Below are 17,500 nucleotides of genomic sequence, written 5' to 3'. Positions count from 1 at the left end.
TGCTGCGTGCTGCCTCCTAACTCATCACCTTTCCTGTGCTGCGTGCTGCCTCCTAACTCATCACCTTTCCTGTGCTGCATGCTGCCTCCTAACTCATCACCTTTCCTGTGCTGCCTCCTAACTCATCACCTTTCCTGTGCTGCCTCCTAACTCATCACCTTTCCTGTGCTGCCTCCTGACTCATCACCTTTCCTGTGCTGCGTGCTGCCTCCTAACTCATCACCTTTCCTGTGCTGCCTGCCTGCCTCCTAACTCATCACCTTTCCTGTGCTGCCTCCTGACTCATCACCTTTCCTGTGCTGCGTGCTGCCTCCTGACTCATCACCTTTCCTGTGCTGCCTCCTAACTCATCACCTTTCCTGTGCTGCGTGCTGCCTCATCACCTTTCCTGTGCTGCCTCCTAACTCATCACCTTTTCTGTGCTGCGTGCTGCCTCCTGACTCATTACCTTTCCTGTGCTGCGTGCTGACTCCTGACTCATCACCTTTCCTGTGCTGCATGCTGCCTCCTAACTCATCACCTTTCCTGTGCTGCCTCCTAACTCATCACCTTTCCTGTGCTGCCTCCTAACTCATCACCTTTCCTGTGCTGCCTCCTAACTCATCACCTTTCCTGTGCTGCCTCCTAACTCATCACCTTTCCTGTGCTGCCTCCTAACTCATCACCTTTCCTGTGCTGCCTCCTGACTCATCACCTTTCCTGTGCTGCCTCCTAACTCATCACCTTTCCTGTGCTGCCTCCTAACTCATCACCTTTCCTGTGCTGCGTGCTGCCTCATCACCTTTCTTGTGCTGCCTCCTAACTCATCACCTTTCCTGTGCTGCGTGCTGCCTCCTAACTCATCACCTTTCCTGTGCTGCGTGCTGCCTCCTAACTCATCACCTTTCCTGTGCTGCGTGCTGCCTCCTAACTCATCAACTTTCCTGTGCTGCCTCCTAACTCATCCCCTTTTCTGTGCTGCGTGCTGCCTCCTGACTCATCACCTTTCCTGTGCTACGTGCTGACTCCTGACTCATCACCTTTCCTGTGCTGCCTGCCTGCCTCCTAACTCATCTCCTTTCCTGTGCTGCCTCCTAACTCATCACCTTTCCTGTGCTGCATGCTGCCTCCTAACTCATCACCTTTCCTGTGCTGCCTCCTAACTCATCACCTTTCCTGTGCTGCCTCCTAACTCATCACCTTTCCTGTGCTGCCTCCTGACTCATCACCTTTCCTGTGCTGCCTCCTAACTCATCACCTTTCCTGTGCTGCCTCCTAACTCATCACCTTTCCTGTGCTGCCTCCTAACTCATCACCTTTCCTGTGCTGCCTCCTGACTCATCACCTTTCCTGTGCTGCCTCCTAACTCATCACCTTTCCTCTGCTGCCTCCTAACTCATCCATTTCCTGTGCTGCCTGCCTCCTAACTCATCACCTTTCCTGTGCTGCCTCCTGACTCATCACCTTTCCTGTGCTGCCTCCTAACTCATCACCTTTCCTCTGCCGCCTCCTAACTCATCACCTTTCCTGTGCTGCCTGCCTCCTAACTCATCACCTTTCCTCTGCCGCCTCCTAACTCATCACCTTTCCTGTGCTGCCTCCTGACTCATCACCTTTCCTGTGCTGCGTGCTGCCTCATCACCTTTCCTGTGCTGCCTCCTGACTCATCACCTTTCCTGTGCTGCGTGCTGCCTCCTGACTCATCACGTTTCCTGTGCTGCGTGCTGCCTCCTAACTCATCACCTTTCCTGTGCTGCGTGCTGCCTCCTAACTCATCACCTTTCCTGTGCTGCGTGCTGCCTCCTAACTCATCAACTTTCCTGTGCTGCCTCCTAACTCATCCCCTTTTCTGTGCTGCGTGCTGCCTCCTGACTCATCACCTTTCCTGTGCTGCGTGCTGACTCCTGACTCATCACCTTTCCTGTGCTGCCTGCCTCCTAACTCATCTCCTTTCCTGTGCTGCCTCCTAACTCATCACCTTTCCTGTGCTGCCTGCCTCCTAACTCATCACCTTTCCTCTGCTGCCTCCTAACTCATCCATTTCCTGTGCTGCCTGCCTCCTAACTCATCACCTTTCCTCTGCCGCCTCCTAACTCATCACCTTTCCTGTGCTGCCTGCCTCCTAACTCATCACCTTTCCCTGTGCCGCCTCCTAACTCATCACCTTTCCTGTGCTGCCTGCCTCCTAACTCATCACCTTTCCTGTGCTGCCTGCCTCCTAACTCATCACCTTTCCTGTGCTGCCTGCCTCCTAACTCATCACCTTTCCTCTGCCGCCTCCTAACTCATCACCTTTCCTGTGCTGCCTGCCTCCTAACTCATCACCTTTCCTGTGCTGTGTGTTGCCTCCTAACTCATCACCAGAGTTATAAACTTGGATAGGGAGTCTACAAAGGGCACCGATATGACACTTCCCATCAGAGAAACGATGTGCCTCCGGGTAGCATTGAGAACCCATTACATCTATACCAGAGGAGGCTGGTGGCAGGAGCGATAGGAGGACGGGCTCATTGTAACGACTGGAATCAAATAAGTGGAACAGTTTCATTCATTCCATTCGAGCCGTTACAATGAGCCCGTCCTCCTATAGCTCCTCCCACCAGCCTCCACTGATCTATACCAAATCCATTATCCATTAGTGGTGCAGTAAACTGGATGAATTAGAAAAAGCCAGACTATTGGCATGTTACTGGGAAGTAAAGGTTGTTCCCAAGTGGCAGGGAAGTGTGTGTGTGTGTGTGTGTGTGTGTGTGTGTGTGTGTGTGTGTGTGTGTGTGTGTGTGTGTGTGTGTGTGTGTGTGTGTGTGTGTGTGTGTGTGTGTGTGTATGTTTGTGTCTTTGTGTGACAGCAGTGTGTGTGTGTGTCAGTGTGTGTGTTTGTCAGTTTATGTGTGTGTATCAGTGTGTGTCGGTGTGTGAGTGCATGTGTGTTGTGTGTGTGTGTGTGTTTGTCAGTGTGTGTGTGTGTGTGTTTGTGTGTGTGTGTATATCAGTGTGTCGGTGTGTGAGTGCATTAAGGAGTTCAGAGGAAGCTTCACGCAAGCTTGTGTGTTTTCCTCTGAGCGGTGTGCTAGTAATTTGGGATGACAGCGTGTGCATGCTGGTTAAAACCACCGTCTTTCTACACCATTGGCGGTGCTCTCCAGGGGGAAAACTAACACAAAACCAGCACCAGTGAGAGCTGTCCGTTATGAGGGAAGCTGTAGTTTATCACAAAGGCTCAGAGAGAGTGCCATGATAACACACGGACATACTGTTCACACACACACACACACACACACACACACACACACACACACACACACACACACACACACACACACACACACACACACACACACACACACACACACACACACACACACACACACACACACACACCAAAAACAACAACAACAGCAACATTCAACGACATTCAGTAAAACGCTAAAGATTGAAATGAGTGTGTTTTCATTGAGCTGTGTTAACCCAGTCCACTTTATCTGTGTACTTTCACTGGCTATTGGACTCACTCTGTTCAATCTCTCTCTCTCTCTCTCTCTCTCTCTCTCTCTCTCTCTCTCTCTCTCTCTCTCTCTCTCTCTCTCTCTCTCTCTCTGTGTCTCTCTGTCTCTCTGTCTCTCTCTCTGTCTCTCTCTCTCATTCTCTCTCAGCTTGCAGCCCAGGCACGTTCAAATCCAAGCAGGGCGAGGGTTTCTGCACACCCTGCCCACCCAACAGCCGTACCAGCTCTGGCGCAGCCAACGTATGCTCCTGTAGAAACGGCTTCTACCGCTCAGACACAGACTCACCAGACAACGCCTGCACCAGTAAGTGGCATGCCAGCATATACCCATAGACTTACAGTCATTGCAACAGCTAGCATGATGCTAGCATATACCCATAGACTTACAGTCATTACACCAGAAAGCGGGCCATTTTGCAACTCGTTGATTTACTGTGTATATAAATACGTTTTCCAAGGGCCTGTATAGAGAGTCAGGTTGTGGGTAACACTGAAGAAACAAGTCATTTCTCTCTGAACTATGGCCTCCCCACAGCACCTGTATCGCTCTTCTCTGAAGGTTCTGACAACATTCCCACATTGCTACATGTACAACAACAGTCCTAACAAACTTTAGCCTGACGTTATCGCTGCCTATACGTCCGTACAGCCGCTACCTCGCTCTGGCAGAGTGGAGGAACTTATCTAGTGGATGTGTCTTAGTTAAGTACATGGAGACCATGCACACGCACACACGCACGCGCGCACGCACGCACGCGCGCACGCACACGCACACGCACACACACACACACAGAGACTAATCTTTTCACTGGTGGTGATTCTCCCAAAATGCTGCCAGAGATATGGCTCCCTAGCTGTTCGTACCCCAAAGTGCTGCCAATAATTGGATAAGAATTGCTTCTCTGCTGCCAATAGTCTCTCTCATCCCCCTTAGCTGTTTCCACACAGCACAAATATGCGTGCAAGTGCACAAGCTGGCATGCACGTGCACGTGCACGCACACAAACACCCTCTCACACGCTCTCCTCCTCGCGGAAAGAACTATAACGTCTGGTTATTTTGTTTTGTTTTCCAAGCAGAGAGAAGAGAACTCACCCCATCTAGCACCCCTAGCATCAAAGTCCTAATGAAATAGAATATATTACATTCTAATCCTTGTTATATTTGATGTCCTGGTGGAAATGTTCAACATTGATGCTTTGGCAATCATTTTCTCTTGACAATAAAGTATTTTTACATTTAAAATATATATATATTTTTTGTCTTTTGTTCCTCCCACAGCCGTTCCCTCGGCCCCGCGCAACGTCATCTCCAACGTCAATGAGACCTACCTGGTCCTGGAGTGGAGCGAGCCTCGTGACTCGGGCGGTCGTGACGACATCTTCTACAACGTCATCTGCAAGAAGTGCCTGCCCGAGCGCGGCATGTGCTCGCGCTGCGACGACAATGTAGACATCTCGCCGCGCCACCTGGGCCTGACGCAGCGGCGCGTGGCGGTCCGAAACCTGCAGGCCCACACCCAGTACAGCTTTGAGATCCAGGCCGTCAACGGCGTGTCGAATAAGAACCCGTACACGCCACAGTTCTCCGCCGTCAATATCACCACCAATCAAGCCGGTAGGTAGAAGCTTGACTGTTGTATTGGATCGAATATACTTTTATTGTTGTATTGTGAAACAAACCAGAAAGATACACAGAAAGAGAACAAGGTCAGCCACAGAGAAACAACCCCAGGATGAATTAGTGTACGGTGCCTTTCTCAAGGGCACAACGGCACTGTGCTACACTTTTACGATAGAATTGGTTAAGATGGTGTTTGCGTCAAATCAAATCAAATCCAGCTTTTTATATACAGTAAATTTCAGACATAGAAACACAATGGTGCTTCACAGGATAAAAACAAATTTTAAAAAACTATGAAAATAAAAGCTGGAATATTTAGTACACAACAAACATGATAAAAGGAAAAATGAATAGTATTTTTCAGCAGCAATGCAGGTAGAAGTAGATGTTTGTTATGATAGCTACAGTCCCTCTGTATGTACAGGGCCTTGCAAATGTTTTCACTCCCCTTGGCATTTTTTCCTATTTTGTTTCATTACAATTTAAATTGATTTTTATTTGGATTTCATGTAATGGACATATACAAAATAGTTGAAATTGGTGAAGTGCAATTTAAAAAATTACTTATAATAAATAAAAAGTGGTGCGTGAAAAGTGGTGCGTTTATATGTACCCTTTGCTATGAAGCCCCTAAATAAGATCTGGTGCCACCAATTACCTGCAGAAGTCACATAATTAGTTAAATAAAGTCCTCCTGTGTGCACATGATCTGTCACATGATCTCAGTGTATATACACCTGTTCTGAAAGGCCCCAGAGTCTGCAACACCACTAAGGTCAGAATTGAAGGAATGATGGACTAAATACAGGGAAATTCCAGAGGGAAAGCTACTTCAGTCTTCCAGAGATTTGAGACTGGGACGGAGGTTCACCTTCCAGCAGGACAATGACCCTAAGCACTGCTAAAGCAACACTCAAGTGGTTTAAGGGGAAACATTTACATATCTTGGAATGGCCTAGTCAAAGCCCAGACCTCAATCCAATTGAGAATCTGTGATAATGACTTAAAGTTTGCTGTACACCAGCAGGAACCCATCCAACTTGAAGGAGCTGGAGCAGTTTTGCCTTGCAGAATGGCCAAAAAACCCAGTGGTTAGATGTGCCAAGTTTATAGAGACATACCCCAAGAGACTTGCAGCTGTAATTGCTGCAAAATGTGGCTCTACAAAGTATTGACTTTGGGGGGGTTAATAGTTCTGCTCAAGTTTTTTTTGTTTGTCTTATTTCTTGTTTGTTTTACAATAAAACATATTTAGCTTCTTCAAAGTGGTCGTCATGTTGTGTAAATCAATATATTCAAACCCCCCAAAAATCCATTTTAATTCCAGGTTGTAAGGCAACAAAATAGATAAAATGCCAAGGGGGGTGAATACTTTCGCAAAGCCATCGTAAGTATGGGTTACATACAGTATGTATTTTAAGTGAGGTATAAGAAGAAAAACAATCACATGAGCTTTTACCAAAGGACATTTCCAAAGCACTTGGACACCTCCACAAATAACAACAGTGAGGCAGTGTTTCGTGTATGACTAGGCATTCAACCTGCGGTGTTCTGCCCGCTAGGATCAACCCACTGAGAATAGAAGTGAACATTTCACCTCTTCTGGGAATGTTTATTTTTATGTTGCAGGGAGGTTCTGAGAATGTTTTACTATGGTTCCAGGTAGGTTCTGAGAATGTTTAACTCTGGTTCCAGGGAGGTTCTGAGAATGTTTAACTCTGGTTCCAGAGAAGTTCTGAGAATGTTTTACTATGGTTCCAAGGAGGTTCTGAGAATGTTTAACTCTGGTTCCAGGGAGGTTCTGAGAATGTTTAACTCTGGTTCCAGGGAAGTTCTGAGAATGTTTTACTATGGTTCCAGGGAGGTTCTGAGAATGTTTTACTATGGTTCCAGGGAGGTTCTGAGAATGTTTTACTCTGGTTCCAGGGAGGTTCTGAGAACGTTTTACTATGGTTCCAGGGAGGTTCTGAGAATGTTTTACTATGGTTCCAGGGAGGTTCTGAGAATGTTTTACTATGGTTCCAGGGAGGTTCTGAGAATGTTTTACTATGGTTCCAGGGAGGTTCTGAGAATGTTTAACTCTGGTTCCAGGGAGGTTCTGAGAATGTTTAACTCTGGTTCCAGGGAACTTCTGAGAATGTTTTACTATGGTTCCAGGGAGGTTCTGAGAATGTTTAACTCTGGTTCCAGGGAAGTTCTGAGAATGTTTTACTATGGTTCCAGGGAGGTTCTGAGAATGTTTAACTCTGGTTCCAGGGAAGTTCTGAGAATGTTTTACTATGGTTCAGGGAGGTTCTGAGAATGTTTTACTAGTTTTTTAATAATCCACCATGGTTATAACACTGCTAGCTTATTTTCTGTTAACTTTTTGAACTCCACCACAGACAGGACACACGGAAATTAATTTCCATAGGAATAAATCATGCAAACACATTTTTATTGTGACACGGCATCAGTGAGATTCAAACCTATAATCTTATATTTTCTGTCTGTGGAAATGTTCCATTACGCCACCAGGATGGAGCTATAATGCCCTGTTTACGAATAAAAAGCTGTTCATTTTCGTCGATTCAAACAGACATAATTTCAAAGGAAATAAGCACTCATTAAGATCAGGTGTGGCCAATTAATGGGCGTGGCCAACACACCTGAACACACTTAACAAGATAGAGAAAAGAGAGTTTTGCTGATAATGGAAATGATATGTATTTAAATAACATTCTTAGACATTCTCTGAACATTAGAAAAGTTTTCTTGTGGTGTTTATGGAAAGTTTCTTAACATTCTGAAAACGGAAATAAATAAATAAATAATTCTCGAAACAATTTGAGAACATGACTTTAAATAGAACCATGAGGAAACCTGTAGGAAACATAGTACTGAAATTCCCACAGAAGAACAATGTTTCTAAACGTTCTTTGAACATATGGTTCTAAGAATGTTTTGTGCTTGCTGGGTAGGCCACCAGAGCAATCTGCACCACCGAGACCCATACAGTTTTGTCTATGCATCTGAGAAGATGCAGGCTGGGCAAACCTCTTTTGGGGATAGATGATGAGTTAACTTGCCTTGCTCTGTAGTGGACGTTCTTATACAGTTTTGAGTTTGGCCTGTGTCTGTTGCGTTAGGAACAGAGATATATGTTGGATTTTCCCTGGTTTAGGCCGATAACTAGGGTCTGATGGGTAGCTGGGGTTTGTGTGTAAGTTTGTGTGTAAACTTTGCCCTGGTGTAGGCTGATAGATAGGGTCTGATGGTTAGCTGGTTTTTGCCCATGGGTCTTTACGTAAAGTATTTCCTACAGACAGGCTCAGAGAGACCGGAATATACTTCTCCATGTTCCTCTTATCCCTTCAGTTTCTCCTCAAAGCCTAAGGAAAGGAATGGGAATGACCCACTGTTTGTGCCTGGGGGTCCTCCACCGTTTGTGCCTGGGGGTCCTACACTCCTGCCCTACACCGTGCACCCCCCCCGGAGGAGTGCAGGTCAGGGGGAGGAGAAGGGGGGGAGATATCTACTAGTGTGGGGGGGCCCAATCCGCTATGGTTACAGGTTAGTGTGTGGGGCCCAACCCACCATGGTTACAGGTTAGTGTGGGGGGCCCAGCCCACCATGGTTACAGGTTAGTGTAGGGCTCAGCCCACCATGGTTACAGGTTTGTGTGGGGGGCCCAGCCCACCATGGTTACAGGTTAGTGTGGGTCTCAACCCTCCATGGTTACAGGTTAGTGTGGGGGGCCCAGCCCACCATGGTTACAGGTTAGTGTGAGGCTCAGCCCACCATGGTTACAGGTTAGTGTGGGGCTCAGCCCACCATGGTTACAGGTTAGTGTGGGGGGCCCAGCCCACCATGGTTACAGGTTAGTGTGGGGGGCCCAGCCCACCATGGTTACAGGTTAGTGTGGGGGGCCCAGCCCACCATGGTTACAGGTTAGTGTGGGGCTCAGCCCACCATGGTTACAGGTTAGTGTGGGGGGCCCAGCCCACCATGGTTACAAGTTAGTGTGGGGCTCAGCCCACCATGGTTACAGGTTAGTTTGTGGGGCCCAGCCCACCATGGTTACAGGTTAGTGTGGGGGGCCCAGCCCACCATGGTTACAGGTTAGTGTGGGGGGCCCAGCCCACCATGGTTACAGGTTAGTGTGGGGCTCAGCCCACCATGGTTACAGGTTAGTGTGTGGGGCTCAGCCCACCATGGTTACCAATTACTCCCCAGTGTCTTGGCCAGGAGGAGGCCCCCAGGCCCCTTAATCCTCAGGCTAGAGTGACCGGGGAATCTGCCCAGGAAGTATTGTCTGTGGGGAGAGGTTGGAGTTTTTCAGGGAGTGATGGGTGGCTGGTGGTAGGCTACTACGTGGGGATGGGGTTTTGGGCTTGGGAAGAAAGAGGAGGAGAGAGAGAGAGAGAGAGAGAGAGAGAGAGAGAGAGAGAGAGAGAGAGAGAGAGAGAGAGGGGGGAATGAGAGAGAGGGGGGAGAGGGAGGAGAGAGGGGGTGACAAAGACAAGAGGAAGAAAGGAGCTCTACGTGAAAGGATCAAAGTACCGAACTAAGGGATTAGAAACCTTTCAACAAAAAGTATTGGTGGGAAAGAGGGAGAAATAGAGTGTGTGTGTGTTGGGGGGTGCAATGATACAGGAAGGAATGGAAGGAAGAGGTGGATACCCAGAGGAGATGAGGTGGATACCCAGAGGAGAAGAGGTGGATACCAGGAGGAGAAGAGGTGGATACCCAGAGGAGAAGAGGTGGATACCCAGAGGAGAAGAGGTGGATACCCAGAGGAGAAGAGGTGGATACCCAGAGGAGAAGAGGTGGATACCAGGAGGAGAAGAGGTGGATACCCAGAGGAGAAGAGGTGGATACCAGGAGGAGAAGAGGTGGATACCAGGAGGAGAAGAGGTGGATACCCAGAGGAGAAGAGGTGGATACCAGGAGGAGAAGAGGTGGATACCAGGAGGAGAAGAGGTGGATACCAGGAGGAGAAGAGGTGGATACCAGGAGGAGAAGAGGTGGATACCAGGAGGAGAAGAGGTGGATACCAGGAGGAGAAGAGGTGGATACCAGGAGGAGAAGAGGTGGATACCCAGGAGGAGAAGAGGTGGATACCAGGAGGAGAAGAGGTGGATACCCAGAGGAGAAGAGGTGGATACCAGGAGGAGAAGAGGTGGATACCAGGAGGAGAAGAGGTGGATACCAGGAGGAGAAGAGGTGGATACCCAGAGGAGAAGAGGTGGATACCAGGAGGAGAAGAGGTGGATACCAGGAGGAGAAGAGGTGGATACCAGGAGGAGAAGAGGTGGATACCAGGAGGAGAAGAGGTGGATACCAGGAGGAGAAGAGGTGGATACCAGGAGGAGAAGAGGTGGATACCAGGAGGAGAAGAGGTGGATACCAGGAGGAGAAGAGGTGGATACCAGGAGGAGAAGAGGTGGATACCAGGAGGAGAAGAGGTGGATACCCAGGAGGAGAAGAGGTGGATACCAGGAGGAGAAGAGGTGGATACCAGGAGGAGAAGAGGTGGATACCAGGAGGAGAAGAGGTGGATACCAGGAGGAGAAGAGGTGGATACCAGGAGGAGAAGAGGTGGATACCCAGGAGGAGAAGAGGTGGATACCAGGAGGAGAAGAGGTGGATACCCAGGAGGAGAAGAGGTGGATACCAGGAGGAGAAGAGGTGGATACCAGGAGGAGAAGAGGTGGATACCAGGAGGAGAAGAGGTGGATACCAGGAGGAGAAGAGGTGGATACCCAGAGGAGAAGAGGTGGATACTAGCAGTGAATTAACAATCATTTTGTCTTCCCTGTGCCCCGCTCTCACAGCTCCATCTGCAGTACCTACAGTTCACCTGATGGGGGCCACAGCTAGCACCATGAGTCTTTCCTGGCTGCCCCCTGAAAAACCCAACGGGATCATTCTGGATTATGAGATTAAGTACCATGAGAAGGTAAGCAACAACACAAGTCAACACTTCTTATTTACACATCCTATTTCACAAGTCTTATTAAGTAATATCACCCTATTCACCTCTACAACAACCGTTCTGACAAAAGCCTTAATCGTGTCCCTCTGTCTTTCTCTCTTTCCTTCCTTCGTTCCCCTCCCAATATCCTCCTAATTTCTCTCTGTTCACTCCCCCGAACTCCTTTTATATAGTTGAAATGTTTCTGACTACTTCCATAACCTACACAAGCGGGAGGGTGTGTCCATGTGGATTGGCCTACCTGAGGAGAGAACAAAGTGTCTCAGTGTATCTCTGTTTGTTGTCCTGTTGTAGTCGTTGATTGAAAGCTCTCTCATGCCTCGTGCTGCCGTTCTCCGTCTGTTCGGGAAGATTTGTTGGACGCGGCATTCGCCTCACAGTGGGGTGTGGGGGAAGGCGATGAATACGGGTGATAATGATGAATGAGGGGGATGTAGTTTGTTTTCTGATGCATTTCTAAACCGTTCCGTGTGTGTTTGGTTTTGGCAGGACCAGGGAGAAGCTATTGCCCACACCATGACCGCCCAAAGGAGTTCTGCCCGCATCGAGGGGCTGAAGGCCGGCACGCCATACGTGGTCCAGGTCCGGGCCCGCACGGTGGCCGGGTACGGTCGCTACAGCAGCCCCGCCGACTTCAGCACCAACCTGCAAAGTATGTTTGAGTTAACTTTATTGATCCCCAGAGGGGACATTGGGGTTTGTCACAAGCATTGGATACAGTGCATTCAGAAAGTATTCAGACCCCTTGACTTTTTCTCAATTTTGTTACGTTACAGCTTTTTCGAAAATTGATTAAATGAACCTTTTCCCTCATAAATCTACACACAGTACCCCAAAGTGACATCACAATACCCCATAATGACATCACAATACCCCAAAGTGACAATGCAAAAACAAGTTTTTAGAATGTTTGCAAGTGTATATAAAAACATATATTTATACAGTGGGGCAAAAAAGTATTTAGTCAGCCACCAAAGTTCTCCCACTGAAAAAGATGAGAGAGGCCTGTAATTTTCATCATAGGTACACTTCAACTATGACAGACAAAATGAGAAAAAAAATCCAGAAAATCACATTGTAGGATTTTTTATGAATTTATTTGCATGGTTTCTAGGGGTAAGTGTAGGAATGGTTTCTAGGGGTAAGTGTAGGAATGGTTTCTAGGGGTAAGGGTAGGAATGGTTTCTAGGGGTAGGAAAGGGTAGGAATGGTTTCTAGGGGGTGTAGGAAAGGGTAGGAATGGTTTCTAGGGGTAAGGGCAGGCATGGTTTCTAGGGGTAAGTGTAGGAATGGTTTCTAGGGGTAAGTGTAGGAATGGTTTCTAGGGGTAAGTGTAGGAATGGTTTCTAGGGGTAAGTGTAGGAATGGTTTCTAGGGGTAAGGGTAGGCTAGGGGTAAGGGTAGGAATGGTTTCTAGGGGTAAGTGTAGGAATGGTTTCTAGGGGTAAGTGTAGGAATGGTTTCTAGGGGTAAGTGTAGGAATGGTTTCTAGGGGTAAGTGTAGGAATGGTTTCTAGGGGTAAGTGTAGGAATGGTTTCTAGGGGTAAGTGTAGGAATGGTTTCTAGGGGTAAGTGTAGGAATGGTTTCTAGGGGTAAGTGTAGGCATGGTTTCTAGGGGGTAAGGGTAGGAATGGCATGGTTTCTAGGGGTAAGTGTAGGAATGGTTTCTAGGGGTAGGAAAGTGTAGGCTAGGGGTAAGTGTAGGAATGGTTTCTAGGGGTAAGTGTAGGCATGGTTTCTAGGGGTAAGTGTAGGCATGGTTTCTAGGGGTAAGTGTAGGAATGGTTTCTAGGGGTAAGTGTAGGCATGGTTTCTAGGGGTAAGTGTAGGAATGGTTTCTAGGGGTAAGTGTAGGAATGGTTTCTAGGGGTAAGTGTAGGAATGGTTTCTAGGGGTAAGTGTAGGCATGGTTTCTAGGGGTAAGTGTAGGAATGGTTTCTAGGGGTAAGTGTAGGCATGGTTTCTAGGGGTAAGTGTAGGCATGGTTTCTAGGGGTAAGTGTAGGAATGGTAACGGTAGGATTGGTTTCTAGGAGTAAGGGTAGATTATTTGGGTAACGCTCTCGTGTTCACCTGACCTCTAATCTCTCGACCCCTAGGTGACCCAGAGAAGTCTCTTCAGGAGCAGCTGCCCCTCATCGTGGGTTCTGCCACTGCCGGTCTCGTCTTCATCATAGCTGTCGTTGTCATCGCCATCGTCTGCCTCAGGTGAGAATAAGTCGATAATACCTAGTGAACACTTTGTCGTTGAGACAACATTGGGAAAAGTTTCTACATCTGTCTTTCATTTTCATTTCTAGGATTTACCTCCATTGATAAAAATGATCCACAGCATTTCACCAAGCTCATGCAATATTACACAACGTGGTCATTTCTTCCATTTGTGTTTCAACACTAGCGTACTTTTAATTGAGAAAATTGCATATTTCTCGCAATTCCTGGTGTATTTGATTTACAGATTGAAAAATCCCCCACAAAAAAAAAAAAATGGGAAATGTCAACTTTTGAATGTGTTTACATCCTGAAACCCACAGAAGACACACAGGGACACTCGGGACAGGCGTGCCACCTATGAGGTTTGTGAGTAGGAGATTAGCTCTATCTAGTGAAAAGTCCCAAACAGATTTGCCTCCCAAAAACCTTGCAAGGCTAGCCCTGCCCAATGGACACAGCATGAGCTGCAGCTGCTAGGAAAGGATTGGCCTGCCTTCACGCGCTCGGACGCCGGCTGACCCCACTGAATCCTTTTGAGTCCTATTCACTTGTAGGAACTTCAACATCCACTCAGATCCTGTAAAAGCATAGCTCGGCCTCAATGCGGTCATTCAACTCTACGTAGCACTACTCATCTTTTACTGGGAGTCTGCATGTTGGTGAAGTGTGCGAGTTTGACACCCTTCCATTTTGGTGGCTGGTACTTACCCACCTCTTTGCTGCCGTGGTGGAATGGTTCGGTGTGAGCAGGCTGGTCTGAAGAGCAGGGCCCTCATCACGCTGAACAAACTCCTTCCTACTCTCCTCCCTCCTCCCTCTCCTCTCCTCCTCTCTCTCTGTGTCTTAGCTTAGCACGCTAGTGTCTCTGTGTCTTAGCTTAGCTCGCTAGTGTCTGTCTCTGTGCCTTAGCTTAGCTCGCTAGTGTCTGTCTCTGTGTCTTAGCTTAGCACGCTAGTGTCTGTCTCTGTGTCTTAGCTTATCTCATTAGTGTGTCTCTGTCTTAATTTAGCTCGCTGGCGACTCTCTCTCTCTCTGTCTTAGTTTAACTTGCAAGCTTCTACCACGAGAGAAGGGAAAAAAGTAGATTGTTGGAAAAAAAGCAAAACTCAGAGCCTCCTCGGCATATTCCGGAACCACATTTGAATTGGAAATGAGATGCAAATCACCGTCGGGTATTATTGCCCCGGTTACTGGTTAGACAACAAAGGAACTACATTAACATGGATTTTCAACGTCCCCAACCCTCCCCCCATTAATGGACTGATACTGAAGAAAGAAGAGAAAGCAGAGGATGAGTAAAGGAAAAGAGGGGGGGGGTAGTCTGAACCAGTATGTGGGAAGATGTGTTAAACTGGGTGTTGTGGGAAACAGCTGAGGCTGCCATTGGGAGAGACTTTGTCCTTTACTTCTCGTGTTGGGCCATTATGTTTTCTCTCAGCTTTCACTTCATACATACAAAACAGAGTCCTACGTTTTCTACTCAAGATATTGTCTTCTTCTGTAGTTTTACTCAAAATTCTGTATTTCTTAGCCTCAAATAAGTGAGCTTTATCCTAGTGAGAAATACAGTGTAATTCTCTATTTCTACAGACACAGGTATACTGAAATATATTTTAACTGACACAGCTATACTGAAATATATTTTAACTGACACAGCTATACTGAAATCTATATTACCTGAAACAGCTAAACTGAAATCTATTTTAACTGAAACAGCTATACTGAAATCTATATTACCTGACACAGCTATACTGACATCCTTTCCACACTCTCCTGTTCCATTAAGTATTGCTGTGTTGCGGCACATGACTGATTTTGTGTTTTTACTTTGGTTTGCCCCACAGGAAGCAGAGGAATGGCTCTGAGTCAGAGTACACAGAGAAACTTCAGCAGTACAGTAAGTCTCTACTGCCTATCCTGTCCTACATTATAAGCGATCCCAAGATCCACATTCTAACAGACACTCTCTGAGCTTGACTTTGTCCCTACATTCAACAGTATATATTCACACACTGCGTGTCAACAGCCGGTGATGTCACTAGCATCCCATTTACAAATAATATGTCCACAGCCAGTGATGTCATAACTGGCTTTACAATAACAGGCACAGATTACACTGAATTATAGAATTGGTAGTGGCTGTGGAGCTCATTGAAAGTGTGCCTCGACTGCTAAATCTTCTGTTAATCCAATCCGTACAGTGCACTAGGAAAGTATTCAGACCCCTTGAATTTTTTTTTATTTTGTTACAGCCTTATTCTAAAATGGATTAAATAAAACATTTTCCTCATCAATCTACACACAATACCCCATAATGACAAAGTGAAAACAGGTTAAAAAAAAATATATATATATAATAAAAAAAATAATAAAAACAGAATTACCTTATTTACATTGGTATTCAGACCGTTTGCTATGAGATTCGAAATTGAGCTCAGGTGCTTCCTGTTTCCATTGGTCATCCTTGGGATGTTTCTACAACTTGATTGGAGTCCACCTATGGTAAATTAAATTGATTGGAAATGATTTGGAAAGCCACACACATGTTTATATAAGGTCCCACAGTTGACTGTGCATGTCAGAGCAAAAACCAAGCCATGAGGTCGAAGGAATTATCCATAGAGCTCAGAGACAGGATTGTGTCTAGGCACAGATCTGGGGAAGGGTACAGCATGTTGAAGCACGGTGGTGGCAGCAGCATCATGCTGTGGGGATGTTTTTCAGCGGCAGGGACTGGGAGACTAGACAGGATTGAGGGAAAGATGATCCCGGACTTGAACTAGATCGAACATCTCTAGAGAGACCAAGCTTGTAGCGTCATACCCAAGAAGAATCGAGGCTGTAATCGCTGCCAAAGGTGCTTCAACAAAGTACTGAGTTAAGGGTGTGAATACTTTTGTAAATGTGATATTTCTGTTTTTTGATGAGGCAAACCTTTTTTTTAAATACACTTTAGAATAAGGCTGTGATGTAACAAAATGTGAAAAAAGTAAAGGGGTCTGAACACTTTCCAAATGCCCAGGACATATTGTTTTCAATGGTAACTACTGCTTGACGGCCGTGATTCATGTGATTATTCCCGCTATTGAATCCCCTATAGTCACGCCGGGAATGAAGGTCTATATCGACCCCTTCACCTACGAGGACCCCAACGAGGCCGTCCGAGAGTTTGCGAAGGAGATCGACATCTCCTGCGTGAAGATCGAGGAGGTCATCGGCGCAGGTAACCAACCAAAGCTCCTGAGCTACAGGGGGAAGACTGCTAGTCACCTCCAGGCCATACCGTTAGAGGACTTCACGCCAAGCGGTACTTTCACTCAATTCATCATCCCAACCCCTGCCTCGCCTCGCACCCCCCAGCACTAGCCTCAGCCCCCCCTAATCTAAAATCTGCACTTGCAAAAATATGTCCCCCCACCTCTAATTCGCTTCACTCACAACCATGGCCCCCCAGGTTGGCACCTAAGTGCCTGTTTGATTGCTAGCTACTTTCCACACTTTTTGTCCTTTTTAACCTTTTAATTTTTTTTTTTTTAATCTTTAACCTTTAAGAACTGCCCATTCCTGATCCTGGAGAGGTGCTCTGTAGTAGGAAGTTATTTTGTTCCTTCAAGTGTCATTAATTCAGTCACTTCCATTGGTTAGCTCTTCTACTTGAATGTAACTGACTTAATCATCATCTAGGAGGGTTGATTGGCTGGTCAAGCAGCTAGAACAGCAGCCTTCCAGGTTCAGGATTGGTCATCTCAGAACACCCCCCTCCCCCAAGTTTCTCAAGGGTCAATGTTAAACGGGGCCACTCTAAAGACCCTTTGACCCTTGAACTCCGTATGTGGTCATCCTTCTTGTTTCCCTTTAGAGTACCCTTGCTCCTTCCCTCCACCCTTTTTGACGCACTAGTTAGTAATCTTGAAATCATAAATTATTGATATTATTATATCTTGAAATATTTAGTAATATTTTTTGCAAAAAAAGCTGTAGGATTGTATCTGAGCCGAATGAAGACTTGTGATGATGAGAAGTTGGATTTGAGGTTTACGTCACCTGCAGCTGAGCCCCCTCCACTCCTACTACTACTACTACTACTACTACCACTACTACTACTACTACTACTACTACAAGGGCTTAAAACCTACTGCTGCTTCTTGAACCCGTCGCTTCCCAGCCTTCGCCTTAAGTGACGAACCCCAACCCCTGTCTC

The 17,500-nt window shown here is 46.8% G+C and overlaps 1 protein-coding gene and 1 long non-coding RNA gene across 8 annotated transcripts in view; one reads left to right on the top strand and one right to left on the bottom strand.

The window, feature by feature from the left end:
• LOC127910710 (uncharacterized) overlaps positions 1-3,560 on the bottom strand; it is a 5,057-nt gene extending 1,497 nt beyond the window's left edge. The window contains exons 1-5 of the long non-coding RNA XR_008075911.1: positions 1,958-3,560; positions 1,473-1,563; positions 1,238-1,414; positions 1,086-1,179; positions 485-752 (exon numbers count right to left, since the gene is read on the bottom strand). This is a non-coding gene — a long non-coding RNA (uncharacterized LOC127910710). The remainder of the gene's footprint in view (positions 1-484; positions 753-1,085; positions 1,180-1,237; positions 1,415-1,472; positions 1,564-1,957) is intronic.
• The window catches only part of LOC118382244 (ephrin type-B receptor 3-like), a 133,673-nt gene that overhangs the window by 90,883 nt on the left and 25,290 nt on the right, over positions 1-17,500 (top strand). For 2 of the 7 annotated variants that reach the window (XM_052475522.1, XM_052475520.1), the window contains exons 4-10: positions 3,633-3,788; positions 4,766-5,101; positions 10,924-11,048; positions 11,574-11,736; positions 13,185-13,293; positions 15,144-15,196; positions 16,388-16,606. In XM_052475522.1, coding sequence (XP_052331482.1) covers positions 3,633-3,788; positions 4,766-5,101; positions 10,924-11,048; positions 11,574-11,736; positions 13,185-13,293; positions 15,144-15,196; positions 16,388-16,606 — 1,161 coding nt within the window. The remainder of the gene's footprint in view (positions 1-3,632; positions 3,789-4,765; positions 5,102-10,923; positions 11,049-11,573; positions 11,737-13,184; positions 13,294-15,143; positions 15,197-16,387; positions 16,607-17,500) is intronic. The other 5 variants (XM_052475527.1, XM_052475525.1, XM_052475526.1 and 2 more) reach the window with 3 other exon arrangements.

Source organism: Oncorhynchus keta, chromosome 22 (genome assembly GCF_023373465.1).
Source record: "Oncorhynchus keta strain PuntledgeMale-10-30-2019 chromosome 22, Oket_V2, whole genome shotgun sequence".
In the NCBI taxonomy this organism is placed as follows: Eukaryota; Metazoa; Chordata; class Actinopteri; order Salmoniformes; family Salmonidae; genus Oncorhynchus; species Oncorhynchus keta.
The sequence above is the reverse complement of the archived record's forward strand: the minus strand, read 5'-3'. Positions and strand labels throughout refer to the sequence as shown.